The sequence below is a fragment of the Ammospiza caudacuta genome, chromosome 3, assembly GCF_027887145.1.
Source record: "Ammospiza caudacuta isolate bAmmCau1 chromosome 3, bAmmCau1.pri, whole genome shotgun sequence".
In the NCBI taxonomy this organism is placed as follows: Eukaryota; Metazoa; Chordata; class Aves; order Passeriformes; family Passerellidae; genus Ammospiza; species Ammospiza caudacuta.
Genome location: NC_080595.1, coordinates 60,661,475 through 60,680,952, shown reverse-complemented (window position 1 = coordinate 60,680,952; position 19,478 = coordinate 60,661,475). Strand labels below are relative to the sequence as shown.

Genomic DNA, 19,478 nt, shown 5'->3' with positions numbered 1-19,478 from the left:
CCTATTCCCACCAAACCTTGAACATTATCAGCTGGTACTACCATAAATGGGGTAAAAAATGCTTGGTACTTTGTGCTTTTCCAAGTCTATGTAAATATAGCAAACTACTACTTTTGCTAGATAGCAAAAGGCAAAAAAGATTGAATTCTACTGTGAGTTTTCTTTACATTCTTTTATACATTTATCTATTAACACAGTACATTAATTACCATTTTAACACAGAGAAACACAGATCACTGATCAATGACTTTGTGTTCTCTAAAAAATCACAAACTGTTCAGTTAGATAAACAAGACCTTATCCAGATGTTGATTTTTTTCTTTGATGGTAGTTACGATTTCATCAGATTGGTTTCCATGTTAAGTACCTAGTAGCTGATGAAGCACATTGTAATTCTGGTATTTGCCAACATGGTTATATTTCCTGGGTCTTTATCAAATACCTCAAAAGAGGAGAAGCATCTTACATTAGTTTGGTTTCAGTGGGATGGAGGATTTCAAGAAATTACGGTCTCAAACTGTTTGCTAAGGGCTCTGGGAGCAACAATGCAATCAGTATTTTCAGTAATTACCTAATTTTTAACTCACTCATAGTTCTCTCCAGTTTGATCTTGTTCATCACTGTCTAAAAGTGGCCTCCAAATAAGGCTTGACCTCACCATAGTGGCCAGTGCCATGACTTCCTCATCTTTGCTGTGCTGTCAGACTCACAACCCCTGTGAAACAAAGGCTTCCTGCATTGCTGCCTCTCAGGCTCCTGTACATTTCTGCTTCATTCAGCATCACCAGCAGTGCAAAACCCCCGGCCTCCTTCTCTGTCAGGGCATGAAAGAAGATGAGAATTGGGGAAACCATTCAGAGAGCCCTGCAGAAAGCCTTAATGCATGAGACATGGGGAGCAAGGTGAGAACAGAAGCAGAGCCAGGATGGGTTGGAAACCCAGAGGTTTAGTTACACCCTCTCGAAGGGATGCCCTCTGCAGATGGATGAGTTTTTCAGATTTTTGAAGACTACAAAGACAGCAAATTGCTACATGGTATTACCCAAGAAGAGTAATAGTCTTCAGCACAAGTGGATTTGAGGGGGAGGTGATACCAGGGGCAGGTGGTGGTGTCAGATTTGCAGTGTGACAAAACCAAGCATTATGCCATTGGTATGGGAAATAAGTTTTTGAGGGGAAAAAAGGTAAACTTCACCTTTTTTTTGTTTTCAAAAATAGTCCCATTTTTTGTGGTGAAAACTCCATTTGTCAATGAATTTGTGATTTCTTGGAAAAACACCCAAACCCACTAAAACTAAAAATTTATATAAGATATAGCATTTCACATCTCAAAAAAATGAAGCACAAGTGGCTACAGAACAGGAAGCTGGTGCTTGGGCATTGCAGGAATAAGGAGTGAAGGAAGGAATTCTTAATCCTCCCTACCAGGTAGGCACCCTGCCCCTGGCTAGAATATTAAAATCACACAGGGTCTTTGCCAGAGTGATCCAAGGGAAATTTCCTCCCAGTCTCTGCCAGCTGAGCAGACTAAAAGGGGCAGAGAAGCCAGCTCCAGCACAGAGGGCACTGGCACCAGTCCAGGCTGGTTCCTGCACCTGTGACAGGCTGGGGGCAGAGTAGGGCAACCTTGGATGTATTCAGCTTTCTGGGACGCCTGCCTGACAATGAGACACAGAGCCAGCACTATCCCTACACTGGAAAAAGTGTTGGTGTCAGGGGAAATCCATACTTACAGAGGAAACTGCATTCATTTCCAAACTTCAGAGTTGTAGAAGGAGAATAGCAGGAAAGAAACACTGACCCTTCCTGTAGGTTGGCAGGTCCACACATCCACATCCATTGCTCCATCTCTGATGGGATTTGTGGTGAATGTGGCAGATTAGAGGGTGAATGTGCAAAAACCTTCAGCGAGGAGAAACTTATGTGCAGCTGAAGTGCCAAAATCTCCCGTCTAAAGACTGGAGATCTTTTCTCCCTGTTTTCTCCCTGACTATTTTCTCCCTGCAGATCATCATTAGCAAAGCCTTTCACATCACCTCCAGCTCCCAGTCACCTATTCCTGTCCATTCCTTCCAAATCCAACTTTTTCTCCCAACTGTGCTTGCTGTTATAGGGATGTGGTGGGGGCCAAAAACTGCAAGAAGGGGGGTCCAGGTTTCACAGATTCACAGAATATCCTGAGTTGGAAAGAACCCACAAGGATCATCGAGTTCCACTCTCAAGCAAATATCCCACACAGGGACTGAACCCACAGGCTCTGTGTTATCAGTACCATGCTCTGAGCAGCTGAGCCAGTCCCAGGGTCAGGGTCCTCCTGCCCCAGCAGCAATGAGGCTGCTGATCCTGGCATGTGTGCCAGGAGCTCACGGCCACTGCTCTAGCACAAATACTCATAGAAATATGAGACAGGCAAGCACGTCTTCCTCGGGAACTACCCACAGCAAGGGGATGGGGCGGTGCTTTGTGGAGCCACAGCCCTCCCTCCTGCTCGATTTGAGCCCGCTATGAGCCAGCAGCCACTGACAGACACTATTTGTTCCTCCTCCTTCAGCAGTTGCACCACTGGAAGGATGCAAGTAAAGGAGGGAAAGTTCATTAGGAGCAGATGCAGAATCAGAGGTGCCAGCCAGACTGTGCAAGCACTTGGGAGTTAAAGATGGAGACAGGTGCCTGTGGAATTGGGAAGAGCTCTGGTTGCAGTTCTGTTCCCCCGTCAGCGTGCAGTACTCTTGTGTTATGGTACATTTAGGACATTCACCAATGCAAGCCATGGAGCAAGAGCACCCCCCTCACAGGGGTGCCCCTGGCTGTAGAGCCCCCAGACACCCTTCAGTGGGCAGCCAGAGCCAGTCCATCCCTGGAGACTGCCCAGCTTCTGCAGGCTGTGGGACCCCAAGGGAGGCCCAGGAGCCCAGCATGTCTCCTGTGGCACTGCTTCCCATGACCCAGTGGCCCTGTGGAACAATTGCATCAAGCTGCTTCTGTCCTGCATCCCAGGGGAGGGGGCAAATTTTGAGCACTGCAGGCAGCTGTGGGAGCCTGTGGGTTTGCAAATCCTCACACTTGTGTAGGCATGGCAGAGTCAGTTGTGCATGTTTCATGCACAGGACAGATGAGTTCCAGAGTGAGTGAATGACTGCCTGTTTTGGTTGGCCTGGCTGCACTTGTAAGCAAGCATCTTGTTAAGTGGTGAGAAATTAAGACAGCTGTACCTCTGTTAACCAAAAGCTGGAGGCAAAGCAGGAATTTCTAGCAGCACCTTTTCAAGCAAGGTCAGAACATGTTACAGATCTGTTCAAACACTAGTGCCAAGTTTTATGGGGCCAGTAAAATAGTTTGTATTACTTCAAGATTCAAAATGAGGATTGCAGATTACTCTTCTACTGCTTATAAACCCAGGTAAACTCCAGGAGTGTTCATGGGTGGACCAGGTCCAAACTTAGAAGAACTTTAGGATTTCCTTAATTTGTGGGCACCTTTTGTTTAATAAGCTGTCTTTAAGTTTTAAATAGCACTCTTTTTTATTTTCCTTTTAGACTGGATGTGTTTCTGCCGGGGCACCATGTGTTTCCCCTGCACAGTGGCTATTACCTTTCACAGATTTCCATCCCACAGATATTTTAATGAGGTTCTTTGCCAACACACTTGCTGCTGCCATCTTCTTTTAAAGCTTGACCATGGAAGATCAATGGATTAACACAGCCATCTCCAGAAACAGGAGAATGAGTGCCAATCTCTCCTGTGTCTGGAGGGGGTCTTTAGCTGGCCTGCATGGGGAGGAAGTGGTGCAGGAGTCCCATCTCCATCTTACCTTTGGTGAAACGTCTGTTTATATTCTCATTTGGCTGGGGAGAAAATTCAAGAGGATTCAACTACTCACCTGCTTGTTAGGATGCTGATGGGATTTGAATCCACTTTCTCTGAGGATGAGAATCTCATTCCCCTGCCCAAGGTGCAGGGCAGGGGTCTGAATGTCAGGTGGGAACATATCTGCATAGTGTGTCTGTGCTTAAAATGGAGCAACCCCAGCCCAGGTACCCCTCAGAGATGGGACTGTGCCAAGATCCTTCCCAGAAGGGAAGCCCAAAGGCACTCCCATAACTACAGCAACCAGTGGAGAGGGACAGTTGGGGAAAGCCATGGGAAAAAGAGAGATTAAAAACCAGAAAATAAAAGTTTTATTGCTGCTGCATATAAAAGAACGCCACAAAAATGTGTTAACAGAGCAGTTGCACAGCAGGGTTTTCCCATGTCTAAGGCATATGGAAACTCCATGAGTCTCTTCATGAGCGCACAAAGTTCTGACCCAGCTGTGGTGCTGCAGTACAGCCAAAGCTGTTCTGGCTTGTGAGGGAACCTCCCACCAAGGGGCTGAGCACTGCTGGCACTTGGCTGTTGCACTTCATTCATCCAGCAAGACATCTGCAACCTCACCATTCCAAGGTTTTCTGCTATGATGTCTTTTGAATGAAAACAAACTGTGAAGAACTGTTGATTCACACCATTTAAAACCACAGAACTATAAAAAGTTTTCTTCTATATGGAAAAAGTATCTTTTCAGAGAGGTAAATCCTGCTCTCCTCTCCTCCAGTGCCAGTGGGAATCTGGCCTACTATCACAGAAGCTATGAGCTGCAGCAAGAACAAAGGAATATTTAGAGATAGTTCTGCCTTTTCCATGCCTTCTCATTGGAGTGGAGATGTTATATCAAAACTCACATATTTAAACTTGAACACATCAAAAAAAGTCAATGTATCAGAAATCAAATTGTTCTTGTAAATAAATATATTCTGATCTGCAGTGTTCCATTTGCAGGGCTGTATTTTTAGCATACACCTTCACAACTTCAATTTTTAAATTTTTTTCATTGAGGGTTGGAATTATCTTTCAAGCCTTGCAGCTGAAGTACAATTTTCTCAGAGCTAAGAGGCAGGTGGGCTGTAACTGCTCCTAGGGACTCTGCTGTGGTTTTACCACTGTCCAAGGTTTGATTGTCTGAACTGCCAGCCCTCAGAACAACTCAGAAGCTCTGACATGCATCTCTTCAGGGCCAGAGTCACAAGTCAGGTTGCACCACCATGAATTGGCCTCACAAGAATCTAAATTATCTCCTACTGTCTAAATTATCTCCTTCTTGCAAGAGACAGGTAAGAACAGGTATAACCTGAAAAACTTTGGATACTTCCAAGTTCAATTAGTAAGAATTCTCTAGTCTGGAGCAAAAGCAAGGGCTGAGGTTGGAATGGCCACATTGACATATTCAGGAAGCTTTTCTCTTGATCAACATGAGCTCAGAAAAACTTGCTGCTCTGTTCCCAGGACCAAATCCTGCTCTGTTCTGATTTGACTAGCCCCCAGCTAACACACTTCATTGGAATTGACTGCCAGTACATCACAATGAGCCCTTCAACGGGCTCTAATCAAGACCCTTGATTATTAGAGAAGGCAAATTGTTTCTGTGAAGTCTTCCCTTGGAAGATCAGAACATACTTAACTCACTCTGATCTCTTCATGTTTTTACTCTGCATGTAAACGTAACTGATTTATACTGGGAATATCTAGTAGTTCTACAGTAACTGTCCCTTCTCCCAGCTGTAAAGCAGGAAAATCAAGTCTCTTGATTCACTACACCACGTTGCTACATGAGGTGTGTCTGTCTCTTGGAAATGGAAAACACATGGTCAGACCCATGGGCTATTTCTCCAAAAAAGGGTGAGAGGATCTCTACTTTTGTCCACGGGGAAGTGTGCTTCTCTAGAGGTGAGCCAAGAGAGAGAACACTGCAGGGAACTGAGTCATTATGTGTCTGTATGCCACTCTGAGAAGAAAATGGAAGGAACAAAATTTAAAGACAGAACAATTTCTTTGTTCCTTCAAAGTGCATGCTCTCTTAGAAACTCCTGGGCTTCTCACAGTTAACAGCATCTGTTTCTTCATGATGCCCAGACTGTAAAGATTAGATGCAAGTGAGGCTTTGTCTCCCCACATTTAAACAGCTAGCTGAATCCAGACCTCAGAGAATAAGGGTATTATGTTTCCCAAGAAGAGTGTTTTTATGTGAAAACACATGCTACTGTATATAACACCCAGTGGAAATCTTCCTAAACCTACACAACACAAAGAGCCTGTGCTCTCCTTGACACAAGGTGGGTGTCTAATGATGCTAGAAGACAAACTAACTTTAGAGAATAAGCAGGGAGACACACTGGTACTTGAAGGAACACTGTGACAGAGAACCCCATCACTAAAGGGTCATAAAAAAGGTCATCAAGAAGTCTGTTCCTTGTCTTGTTTGTGAAACAAGAGCTGTACACCACAGCTGTGCAGAACTCAAGAACCACATGTGGAGATGTGCAGCCCTCCTCCCCTCAAGAGCAGCAGAGAGCACATGATCCTCAGGCACACAGCAGGGCTGTGCTGCTGCCTCAGGTCCCCTGCAGCAGCCCACACGTTACAGGCAATTAAAGGCACATTCTCTCTATTAGGTGAGCATGGGCCCCATCCAATTAAGTCTGACTAATGACAGCTAAGAACCATTATATGGAAACCCTGGATCAACAGGTTCTTTTTAAGAAGAGGGGATTAATAAAAAAAAAAAATCTCTGAAGACCAAATTCCCTGGATTGACAAATACTCCAGCTCTATCAAGAGAAACTAATCCACAAAGCAAGTCTCATGCTGCTTTGGACAAAGGACTGCTCACATGCTGAGCACTAGAAGCAAACAGAAATGTGTGCTGATTCACCTGACCTCTGTATACTCCACAAATTGGAACCTGATAAATTCCACTTATCTGTGCAAACCTCAGCTACACTGCCACTGAAAATACCAGTGCATGATACTGCACTGACAGCACTGCAAATTATTTACTATTCTCCAGAATCTGTCATGAGCCCCAAGAGTGGTTTCTCCATCAACTCTGCCCATTTTCATTTGGTAAACAGTGACATTTCCCCTGCTTTACAACTGAAGCTAAAATAGCATCTTTCATTTCAGAACTTTCTGAACTTTATCAGAAACGTGTTTTATGCAGCAAGCACCGGCACTGGGAACAAACTGAGGATATGAATAGGTGTGAAGAACCTACACAGGACCAACGAAAATTAGGCACCGAAACAATCATCTCCCCTTCAGGAGGAGATGATTCTTTGAGCAGATTACAAAATACCACAAATTGCAAAGCAACACACCCCCTTTAAAAAACAGATTTCCAAGAAAACAATTCAAACAGTATTAATTTTTGGTTTTTTTTTCTTTTTTCTTTCCTCATTTTATTGAATGAAACAAAACAAAACGGATAAACACAAGAAATAGGATCAGTGTTCCTCACATCTCATTTCTACAGTAGTCCTTCAGAGTCAACAGCTGCGAGCTCCTCCAAGCACAAAGGCCAAGAGAGACCACAGTGCCACAATACCAGAGATTCTAGGAGACAAGAATAATAAAATGATGTTAGGCTACTTATATGGATGGCTTAATTTTTTTGTTTATTAAGAGCTTAGATTCTTTTTCAAAATATGTCAAGGCAAAAATTCACCCTTCATGAGCATCACTGTCACCATCTCACAAGAAGGGTGCACTTTCAATCTGGAATTCTCTCCCACTGCCAAGCTTTCAATTCAGCTGTAGAAAAAATCCCACATCCATCCCACACCTGAGATTCTGCCTCCCTCTCACCAAGCTTATTAGAGGTGGTGCTACAGCTCATTAAGATTACAACCTCCCTGATGTGACAGCACATCCATAGTTTTGTGCTATCCTAGGGGAAACATTCCTGGGTTAACCAAGAGCAAGTTTAAAGTCCAGCAGCCCAGGGCTGAAAGCTCAGGAGCAGCCACCCAGCACCTGCTCCTCCGAGGGCTGGCAGGAGGACACTGCAAACACCAGGCCGGCTGCTGCGGTGCCAGGGCTCCGACCTGAAGGGAATGCTTCCCCCGCCCCCGCAACTCACTGCAGCAGGCAGTTCACGCTCGGCGAGTGCCTCCAGTGGCGATAGACAGAGACCTGCAGGTGAGGGTGGTGCCTGTAATCCCGCAGGACGTGCCTGACCCTGCAATGAAAGCACGCCTTGAGCCCAGCCCGCAGGCTGCTTACAGCACCCCACAGCTCAGGGCAGCGATTTCTATCTAAGAGCTGTCACAGCAGAGAGAGGGTGGGACACAGGCCTGGAGAGGGAGAGAGGACTCAAAGTTAAGACTTTCTGATCTCTTACTGCTTGTATTTATTGGAGAGCAGAATGAACTGGTTCTTTGAAAGCCGTCTGACATCAAAGCAACAACGAGCCTTAAACTCTTGGTAAATTTGTCCCTCGGTCAGCCCTGGCCAGCCTCGGACATGAACAACCAAGGCAGGGGGATGGCGGCAAGGAGAATCTTCCCCAGAAAAATTCTGAAAAATGTACAGTATTGAGACATGTCTGAATTTGGAAATACTATAGAGCCACTATTAATATAATCAGAAAATACGCAGAACATCATAAATAAATAACAGGTTGTACAATACTGCTGTTGGTGTTTTTTCTTTTTTGTCTCAAAATTCATCTAAATATTGTCATAAAAGCAAACTGTCACAACTACCACAGAGAAACTACCTGAGAAACAGTTATGTAAACTGGCTAATGCCATCTTACAGAATAACAGCATAAATACATAGTGCAAAGCAGAAATTCAACTCATTGGCCATTTCAAAAGGTCCACTGCATCACTGGTGCGATGACAATTTCTGCCAAGGTGGGCCCCAGCACCAGTGGATTGCTCTCCTCTAAGGAAGCTATCAAGCACCCCAGACGCAGGTCACAGACCTGCAATTCATACGCACAATGCTTGAAACACCACCTCGGATGAAATTCACTTTGTTCACGTGCTCGGCCAACACGGCGAGGTACTGAGAGAAAGAAGGCTCAGCCTCCACCGCACCACTGCATCAGAAAACAAAAGAGAACAAAGTTCTGTTTCTCCAGTACTGCACTGCTACACAGTTCAAGCTCTTCTACTAGTGACAGAATAGATATTTCAGATCTTAGTATCTTCCTACAGAAGTCAAAAAACTGCAAGAAAAGGGAAGGGAACTTAACTGAAGGCACTGATTCACACAGATTTCAAAAATGGAAACTAATGGAAAATTATTTGACCCTTACCCAAGTGAACTGAACTTGAGAGAGCTTGTTCAAGAATAAAGAAGTCACAATGTCATTTCCCAACCTCTGAGCCATCACATGGCCCCTGATTTCATTTTTAAAATGTCAGCTGTGACATAAAACTTTGACATAAATACTACTTTCAGATTTATAAAATAAAAATCAAATTAGGACATGACATTTCCAATAACACTTTCTTTTGTCCAAAAGGAAGACCGGTCTGAGAAACAAAAAGTCAGTGCAAACAGAAGACTGTTTTCCATAGGAAAAACATCCCTTGTAATGCAATTTTCAGTCAACACTTAAACATTACTCACTCTGTGGATCTGCACAGTAGCAAATGAGCTGACATCAGAAGAACTAGAGAAAGGAATAATGAGGTGGCATTAGAAGAAAGCTAGAGAAACACAGCTAAATACATAGAAAGCAAAAATGCATTGAAGTGCAGCTAAGTTACTAAGAGCAACAGACAGCATATAAACAAATATTTCTTAGCATCAAATAGATCTAGAGAGAAGGAAAAGATTGCCAAATCCCAATACAAACTCTGAAGGAGTTTTTAAGAAGCATTTTACCTGAACCACAGAGAAATGCATCATAGCCTGCCTCATGAGGAAATTTCTTCTCGGCTGTAAGTGTCCAACAAAATCAGGAAGAAGTAAACACATCTAGCATGCTGTGAAAACTACTGCACTGCAGAATCCTAATTCATGAGATCCACTCTTCTAAAGGTTCTTTTCCCCCTCCCCTCAACTCTGTTTCCTTCCTCACCCTGAAAACTTGACACTCAGTAAAAAGGCTGTGCTTCTAGAATGCATTTTAAAACACCAAAAAAGAAGCAGCAGTTACATGAATACCTGAAAACCTTAGCAAGATGCACATTGAAAAAACTTAACTTTTATGAAAGTCTAAACCAAACTGTGTTGTCTGTGTTATTGGTGGTATGGGAACCATTTCAAACACAGGAGGCCCTGTGCTGCAGGACACGATGCTGCCAGGAGAAGCCAGGAAACATCTGCCTCACAGCCAGTATCACACCATGATCCTGGACCAGCCACCGAGCTCCTGCTACTTTGCCATTAGCTCCTTCTACCTTCCCTTCTAAGACAGCTGTTCCCCACCTCCCCTTGCCCCTCCCAAGGGCTCCTGACTTCACAGTCCAAGTCAGGTTCAGTTCAGCCCAACACAGTGTAAATGCTGTCAGTATCAGCAGCATGAGGCAAACCTGCCCTGCATTTCCCTCAGCAGCTACCAGGGACATGCAGAACTTGGCAGCCCAGGCTCTGGGTCTGGACAAAAATCTGTATCAGCAGCTCTGGACAAACTCAGCAGACCCACTAGCATTTCTTCATCCTTTGTATGTGGTCACCCAGAGAGTGCAACAAAGCTCTTTTGATCTATGTGACTCTGAAGATTTGCTTAAGAACATACCGTATCTTGAGCAGCCACTTGCAAGAGCTATAACAGGGCACGGTGGACCTTTGGGATTCAGGTTGCTGCTAAAGACAAGTGGATGTGTGATATTTTTGTCTTTTCTCAGTATGTTAGAGAAAAGTTACTGTTCTCTAGTGACCTGTAGCTTAATTTCAGAAAAAAAGCTACTGGAGACTTTAAAGTGAATTTTGGTAGGCCTCCAGGAAAAGGCTATAATACTTACTGGAGTAATATCTACTCAAGTAAGTATTTTCAAAATACCAGTTTTTCTTCCTGAAAACTAACTCCTAAATCCTTTCTCAGTCCCTTCCCTCACTCAAAACTTGTAAGCAGCAATTTATTCTAATTGCATACAAAAAAAAAAAAAGTGAGCAGAATTAAAACTGCAGGGAAAGAGGTTTACTAGATGGTTCTACTTGAACGGGGAACCCTGGGGGTTAAACAGATACCCCTGGAATGACAGAAATAAAACAAAGAACGTTCAAGCAGAATACGCAGTCTGAAATTGCTAATAAACAAACCCTCAGAATCCCAGTACTGTTTTTAAAAAAAATATTAATTTTGCATCTCCTTCATGGGACTAGGAGGTAATGGGAAACAGGCAAAATTTTCCTTTCCTTAGCAAAATTGACATGCAAAAAAATTAATTCACAAAAGAAGTGTGAATTAAGTCTCCTACCACATCATGACTATGCTCATGAGGTACAACATCTACTCATGTGCTCCATTTGAACATTGTCTTTAGTTGCTGCTTTGGGCTCAGTGCAGCCGTCTCTTAGGACAGGCATTTGAAATTAGGATGTATTTTCACCAAGAACTGCATCTTACTCATTTCAGAACATGGCATAAGCAACATAATTCTCAAGCTGAGTGTACAGTTGTATGCAAACCAAACTTGTGACCAATGAAATAATGGCAATTCAATGAGAGAGGTGACTCAGAACAAATAATTTACTACACAAATTCTTTATAAGAAAGATGTGCAAATCCTTTGCTCTTAAATTTAGAAAGACAAGGATCCAACTGAAAAGCATTTGAGAGGAGGGAAAGTATGAACATGGGAAGTGGCTGACTGTGAAATATCTTTCCAAAGAAGACACAGGGATTGCTGAAAGCTCTATTGGCCACCACTTACCTGCACAAAACTGCATATGTCTCCACAAGACTAGATACTCGAGGACACAGACATTTCTATAAAAGAAGAATGTATTAGAAAACCAACCACAACAGACCTTATGGTGAGTTCAATTATTTACATTGCCAGTTTGTTAAATGAGATCTAAAATTAGAACTTCCTGAGGCAACACTGAGAACCGTTTGCAGTTCTGTTATCACAGGGCACTGAGGAAAATTATCCTCTCTCTTGGGTGAAACACAAGTTAAAACATCAAACAAAAAAACCTGAGCATCTCACCTTCTGCATTGATTTTGTTACAGTTTTGGTGTCTATGATGACAGGAAACAGGTTGTGAATATTCCTTTTAAACTCCTCATAGCTTTCTGAAAGCAAAGCACATGTGGAGAAAGGCATCAGGAAACTGAGGAAAATCCCATGCAACCACAAAGTAATAGGAAAGAGAGTGACAGCAGGCAATGATGCTCTGTCCAGCATTTAGAACTCAGAAGAGGCAACCAGCCCTGCTGCTGGCTAAGCCCTGCAGGTGTCTGTGGTGGCAAACTGCCACTGCACGTCCTGCTCCAGCCCCAGTGCAAAGGCAGCAGCCTGGGACAGCAGCTCTGCACAGCAGTACCTGGGAGGGGCCTGTAGAACTTGTCATGGAGGTGCATCAGGTCCATAAGCATGTTGTGTCCCACCAGGGGCTACGGGAGGAATATAAACATAACAGCCCATTGGAGCACATTTCTGAAGAGAGCTTGAGGTAAACACAGGCACACTCAACAGCTGTAATCCTTTCCTCCAGCACACAACATCCACACCCACTCACACAGGAGTCAAGCTCCTGCTGCTCCAGGCAGCAAGGCTCACTGGAGAACTACTGCCTTCAAGAAATCAGACTTGTGGACCCTCTGAGAAGCTATTGTCTCAGCAGCATTCTATTTTCAGTGGAGCTAAGTGGATTCAGGCTTCAGCTGAACATGGTTCCAGCCATCAGATTTATATGCTCACTTGCAAGGGTAGGGATGGTCTTTACTGCACATCACTCATAGTCCTCTAAAGCTGAAATCCATCTGATAAGCTGCATACAGAACATAAGAATTTCCACACAAAGTCAGACCAATGGTCCACAAGGTCCAATAAACTCCTCTGACGCATGCTGAAAAGCACAGCTTGCCCAAAAGGCAAGAATCTGCTCATCTTTCTTTGATGGTGACTCAAATTGTAACACAAAGGTGTTTAATATTGCATTTAACACAGCAAAATTTAAAAAAAAAAATAAAAATGAGAGCAGGGTTAAGGCATTTTACCTTCTTGACTTTAACAAGTATTTGGAAAAGGTTGGTGAAGCCCCGGGCAGACAGGAGAATGAGCTTTTTCTGACAGCGGTCATAGGAAGAGTTCTCCAGAAGCTGACGATGCGCTGGACTCACTTTTTTCACCATTACCTGAAAAGAACAGTCACTGAGTATCTCAGCCTCCCATGTTAGTTGTATGTACATTGCTTACTGGGGGTCAGTAATGCTGAGGTCAAGTTCAGCTTCAAGGCACTGAAGGATTGAAAAACTGCATCCCCTGGGACCTTGGGACTGTCTCACTTCCATATGGAGATCAGTGCTCCAGTAACTAAACAGGCCTGTTCAAAGTGAGTCTTAATTGTGCTTCTCTACCCAAGAGGACAATTCCTACCAAAGGGCTTTTCTGAGCACAAATTAACCTAATTCAATTTAACTTGATGGTAAGTTCATATGTAAGTTGATATGGTAAGTTCATGGTACCAAAATCCCAGCAATCATACAAGCAGAGTTGCCAAAAGCAATTCTTCAGATAAGGCTGGGTAAATCTGACATTCTGGAGGCATTGGTTATCAGACCAAAGCAGGACTAATGCAAAAAAAGATTTCTGTAAGCTAATTCTAAGCAATTGACTGATACCATACCCATAACCCATAGTTTGAGAAGTCTACAACCATAGTTTTAGTACAGAAAATATTGTACTGAATGTAAAATATCAGTAATGAATAGCAAAACAGCAAATCACAGAGTAAAAGTCTTCAAAGCAACTTCATGGCAGGAGTCAGCAAAGGAAAACCACAGAAAATGCTAAAACTGTATATTCTCGTGGAAGTATTGAAGGAGGGACTTTAAGTCTGAAGACACAGAGAGGTGCCTCCAGAATTGCTCCAGGAACAAGCACTTCCATTTAAAAGGATTTTGGGGTTACAGGACAAACAGAAACCAGAGTTGCTCAGTTTTCTGTATCCCTTTTTTTAATATCTCACAATCGACATTTCCTTTGTCATTGCCTTCTTCTGCTCCTTGACCCTATTATTAAAAGTACAAGCAACATTTCAGAGTCCCTGCAAGAATACCAGTCCTATCTGCCCAGAGAGAAATCCTCTTTTCAAAAGGTCCACATTTCCATCTCACCTTCTTGTCTCCAAGAGGCTCTGTCCAAACATTTTCAAGAGCCTGCCTCAGAACCAGCTGAACTTCAATCATGTGATAGCCTATGACACACAAAAAAAAGGCAGTACAAGCTCCAGAGGTGCAGACAAGCCCATTAAGGAAAACATACCATTCCTCTAGACAGACGGACTAACATGTCTCTCCCACAACATATAGAAAATATTCCTCAACATATGATCCTGGTACACTACCACACACAATGACTGAAAGAAAACAAAACAAACAAAAAACATAGACACACACAAAAACCCAAAAAAAAATCAACAACCACCACAAACCCACAGAAATAAAAAATAAAAAAAAAAAAAAAAACAAAAAACACCAAAAAAACCCCACCCAACCACCCAAAAATCACAGTGAAAATTTCAGGCAAACGAGCTTTTGTAAGGAGACAGAGAAAACGAAAAGACTAACTGAAGAGGGAGGAAGGCTACTACTCTGAAAAAGACGCAGTCTGGTTTGGGACAGTTTCAGTTTCAGAGCAACAGGCCCAGAAGCCAAGCACACAAAGGGTAGCAATGCATTTTCCCCCACAGCTGACAAGAAACTAACCCAGTCCTCTTCTGAACAGCACTAAAAGAGACACCTGAATCAGTCTTCTTGCTTACTTAAACAAATGTCTTTCTTATCACAGGTGTTCACCAGCACCAGACTATTAAAATATCAGTATTATATCTAGCTGACAAAGCAGATAAAAAGCACAGCACAGTCTCCATCCCTCCTATTGCATACTCTCCAAAAAAACTCAACAGACAAAGCCTTGAATACTCTCTTCTCCCTAACCTTTTCTATATGACCTAGAAGATGAAGTTTTGGGTTCTGTGAATAAACCTACAAATTATTCCCTGCAAATTTTCCCTGTTCTTCAAGTCAGCACAGAAGTTCCTCAGCTCTGCTACAGTGCTCCCACAACCTAAGTGACCTGCTTATTCCCACTGGCATATATGTCTCTATGGGGCTCCTGGTTGCTCCAACGAGGGACTCAACTCTGAAAGGAGGGGAGGAGAATAAACAAAAAAAAAAAATCACCCAGGATTTAAAGCATGTAAAACATTATCCTGATTCAGAGTGACTACTAATTCTCCAGCTGCTGCTCAGAAGAAGCACAAAATGGAAGTTAATTACAACAAAGCATGCTCCAAGCATCCAGACATCCACTTCTGCTTCAGAAAGACCCACTACCCCAACAGAGCAGAGCAGAAGAGCCCAGAGATGAATTGCTGACAGGAGGTGAAGTATAAACTGTGGTAAAGAGTTGTAAAGGCAGGATGGGCACTGGTGCTTTCCCTCTCAATAGAGCAATTTAACAGAAGAAAGGACAGCTATAGCCCCAGAGGTTCACAAGAAATGATGAAGCCACTCAGAGCCCACAGGCACCTAAGAGAGGCACTGTTTCATACCACTCAGATCCTGCAGAACCATAGTATCCTCTTCCTTTGCTGCACCTATCCAAGTGGTCACTTCATCAATAGCTTTCTTCAGGACATCCCTGTCTGCATTACTGGTGCTGAATGATGGCAAAGAGGCAGTGTGAGAAAAGCTCTTTACAGGTGAAGCCTTGTGCCTTGCTGCAGGAATGCAAAAGCTTCATTTCCCAACATGCACCCAATTCTCCACATAATATCCTATGATCTCAATCTTCCTTCAGACACCATGGCATGCTGGAACAGCTGGCAGCGAGCTGTTCAGCCCAACAGGTTTCAGTATTCCTACAAAACGTGATGTGAGTGAAGCTGAGCCATGGGCACAGTACTGAGAAGTGCTCACCTGCAGACTTTCCAGGTACCTGCTAAGAGGTGCTGCCTAAGGATCTTCTCCTGTACCTCATTCATGTACGGGATTCCATCTTTGAGGAACTGAGGGGAGAGAAAATGCCAGCTTGGTTACATTCCCCTGGATTTTCCCACAGCACATTAGAGAATTAGCAGATTAGTCAGGACAAACTGTAGCTAATCCAACAGGTATGGAGGAAAGAAAAGGGTATTTGTCAACTGTAATCAGTTTTTTTGCTCTTCTTTTACTTTTCCTTTAATAAGATGGTTCCTGCCCAGAACTGCAAGACAGCACTCTTATGGGATGACAGAGTCTGAATTTGATGGGAATTGTGGCAATATATAATATGCTGTAAACTGATACTTCTGCACCTTCGTGGATAGTAAAGACACCCACCAGGGTTTGTTTAGCAAATCCGTAACTCACCAAATATAAGGTCTGGGGTTTTTTTTGAGGCAGGAGAATCTGTCTGATGCTGCCAAGGATGTGGTTATTGCCTTTACATTAGCTCAGAAAAAACAGCACTCACTACCCCTGTTGGTAACGAACTGCATGATGCATTCATACTTTAGGAAGATGCTATTTACCCCAAAAATGTTAACATTTAGGGATGCTAATCTGATTTCTTCTCCAGTTGCACAGATTTCCTCTGTTCTGCATTTCTGGCAGAGATTACATACCTTATTGTAGTCAAAGCCATAATGAGACAGGAATTGAATACTAGATGCAGAGAGGGTGAATTCCACATCCTTTATTCCCAGTGTTGAGGGAAAGAGAAAAAAGTTGTATGAATGCACCACATACCTAAAATGAAAAGAAAAATTTCTCTAGAAGATAATTACAAGAACAAACTCCTCCCAAAGGGAATTACGTATAAAATTTTAACTGCACTGTCCTCATTGTAACAGAAAATTGCTTTTTGACTTACTTGTTTGAATTTTCTTTTGAGAATATTGCCAGCCCTGCAAGAAAGAAACCTCTGTTGAGATGGCAGCATTTAGCTGGATGTCTACTGACAGCCTGCAAATGAGATGAGGAATGTGGGGAACCCCTCAAGAAATACATGCTTTCCATTCAGGAATGTCACTGTGCCAATCCTAGCAGCAACTGCCAGGCCACTCCCTGGATTCCTGAGAGCTGAACAGGACAAGCTTTCACTGCTATGTGGGAAAATGAGTCCAATCTGAATTAAACAACAAACAGACTGAGCAATGGCAAGAGTTGAGATGGTGATTAGTCTCTGACTGTGCATACACAGATGAGTCTGTGGGACCAACTACACTACAATAGTGTTTGGAACAAGCTGGGCACCACAGAGGACTGAAACATGGGTTTTACTTCTCAGGGTCTTTTTTCTTCTATTAATCCCTAAAAGGCACATGAAGATCTTACATAGTCCAAGACTTTCAACAATATTTCAAACTGTTTTCAAGCTTGCTTCATGACCCCTTACTGGCTCTTAACTGCCAATAGCTCTCCTCCACAGGTCCTTTCTCATGCTGATTTGTTATTTTAGGAATAACAGAAATAGCAGCCTTCATTTTTCTCATAGTCCCCTTACTCATAATGCACTGTATCAAATGACAGCTTTGAACAGGAGCTGCCGTCGTACGCTTCTTGCTTGCATCCTCTGATTCAAAAGCCTTGTATTTTTAACTGTGACCTTTAAATATGGTCAACTTTAGACCGGTAAAAACAATACAGCCCACCTGACTTTATTTATTAAAAAGCTGATAGTGTTAAACATCGGGGCGGGGGGGGGGGGATTGAGGGTAACCCAACAAGCAAACATCTCTGGAATGAGTGAATTAAGGGCAGAGGCACCTGCAGAATGCACTGTTAGCAAAAGGCCAGTTACCTGCAGGACCTCGGGAGATCACTTTCCGTGTCAGAGCCACACTTACCGAGCTGAACCAGAGTGAAACGCTGAACACTCTGCCTGGCCTTCCCGTACCGCTCCGCAGGGGAGTCAAACAGGCTGGGAACAAAACCAGAATTGGGGAGGGGGGACACAAGAAGGGTTGCTATACACAGGTTGTTCTCACAGGGCTAGAGCAACAAGTCTCCCTCACATTTCAAGTCCAAGAGCTTTACCTGGGTTCGTTGTTTTGTAGGGAAGTTGAATGCAAACCAGTAAACTCCACATCAAGGGCTGTTCAAGTGGAAAGAACACAAGAAAATCTGAATTCGACACACCACCAGGACGGGGGGTCTCTCACACGCTTCTCTTCACCGTAACCTTTGTCAAACCACAGGAAGCAGGCTCAAGAGAAAAAGCTGTGGGGCTCACACCTCCAGCTGCCTCATTCCTGGGGCAGGATGAGGCAGGGACACCTCCCGCAGGCCCCTGAGGAGGGGCCTGGTCACCCTGTGCTGTGTCCGTGGCCCCAGCCCGAACCCCAACACCCCTGACCCCCAGCCGGCCGAGCCGAGGCCAGCACCGCGGTTGGGGCTCCCTTTCCCCGTTTGAATCCCCTCGCCTCAGCGCTCGCTGTTCTGGGCAGCAGCGCCATTATCGGCTACCATACCCCTCAGTGCCCGGGCCCCCACGTCGGGCAGGGGCCCTGGGGGGCCGAGGGCAGCACTGGGGGCCAGACGAGACGCCCCCGACGCTCACCCACGAATGCGGCGCGGAGGATGCGGCGCCGGAGGCGCGGCAGGTGCTGGGCAAAGCCCTCGGCGCCCACCTCCATCGCCGCCCTCCCGCAGCCCGGCGCGGCCGGCGCGCCTGCGTGCCCGCCGCTGCCCCACCGGGGCGGGCCCGATTCGCGCCAGGGGATGGGAAAGGCAGCGCCGCCGGAGTTTCCAGCGGGACCCGAGCGCTGGGAACGAGAGATTGGGAGGTTTAGGCTGGAAATTGGAGAGACGGCGAAGGCGCCCGGCACAGCCCCCGCTCACAGGGAGCGCAGGGGCAGCTCCCACTGCGCGCCTGCTGGAAATACAGATCGCTCAGGGGCTGTCGCTATCTGCTATTATTACGAACCGACAACTTGGTAAAAATCCAGTAAACAGTGGGTTTTTTTCATTATGTCTGAGGATTTAATAAAGATGCCAGAAGCGGGCCGGGCTCACCTCGCACGTTGCTGAATGCCGGCACAGACCCTCGGCATTCCCTTCTCCTGCCCCAGAGCGCGCACACACGAGGCAGCAGGCACAGCGCCGGGACACAGGCACAGCAGTGGCACTGACCAGGCTGGCCGCCCTGAACTTGTCTGTCAGAGGGTTCCAACACATTTTCTGTGGGGATTTCACAGCCTGGTCGTGGTTGGAAGCTCTGCCGAGCCATCAGGCAGAGATGCTGACAGCACCAGCCTGTGCCAAGCAGCAGACAGTCACACAAGGGGTGAAAGGGGCTTCTTATTCCCTATAGCATGAATTTCTGCAGCTTGCCTTCTAGACCTATCCACGTGGTTAAGCAGTTAGAACCTCAGGATTGCAAGAAAGGTGCAAAGATGAGTTGGGGGAGTTTAATATTTTCATTAAGACTTTGCGCATCTTTATCACTTTATCACAGTTCTAAACATTAATGTAATGTCTACACTTTGCTAGG

At 44.6% G+C, this 19,478-nt stretch overlaps 1 protein-coding gene across 2 annotated transcripts; it reads right to left on the bottom strand.

Moving 5' to 3' along the window:
- Positions 1-7,325: 7,325 nt before the first annotated feature.
- Positions 7,326-18,767, bottom strand: PNLDC1 (PARN like ribonuclease domain containing exonuclease 1). 2 transcript variants are annotated; one of them, XM_058802329.1, is made up of 19 exons: positions 18,546-18,767; positions 18,023-18,080; positions 17,833-17,906; positions 16,857-16,890; positions 16,609-16,732; positions 15,923-16,011; positions 15,556-15,662; positions 14,117-14,196; positions 12,998-13,135; positions 12,322-12,391; positions 11,985-12,070; positions 11,706-11,761; positions 10,568-10,635; positions 9,712-9,765; positions 9,454-9,496; positions 8,818-8,917; positions 8,213-8,388; positions 7,952-8,050; positions 7,326-7,425 (listed from the first exon to the last, which is right to left on the bottom strand). In XM_058802329.1, the coding sequence occupies exons 1-19, from the start codon at positions 18,619-18,621 to the stop codon at positions 7,359-7,361; spliced, it is 1,599 nt and encodes a 532-aa protein (XP_058658312.1). In that variant the 5' UTR covers positions 18,622-18,767; the 3' UTR covers positions 7,326-7,358. The 2 variants fall into 2 exon arrangements, with proteins under 2 accessions (XP_058658312.1, XP_058658313.1); XM_058802330.1 differs by having other exon boundaries at positions 10,568-10,632.
- Between the last annotated feature and the right edge of the window lie 711 nt (positions 18,768-19,478).

Excerpts from the sequence above, each read along its gene's own strand:
- PNLDC1 (XM_058802329.1), bottom strand. The coding sequence starts at position 18,621 with ATGGAGGTGGGCGCCGAGGGCTTTGCCCAGCACCTGCCGCGCCTCCGG. Across the intron at positions 11,762-11,984 it reads TAACAAAATCAATGCAGAAG|AAATGTCTGTGTCCTCGAGT; the intron begins GTGAGATGCTCA and ends CTTCTTTTATAG. Across the intron at positions 8,051-8,212 it reads CTCTCCAATAAATACAAGCA|GGTCAGGCACGTCCTGCGGG; the intron begins GTAAGAGATCAG and ends CTTTCATTGCAG.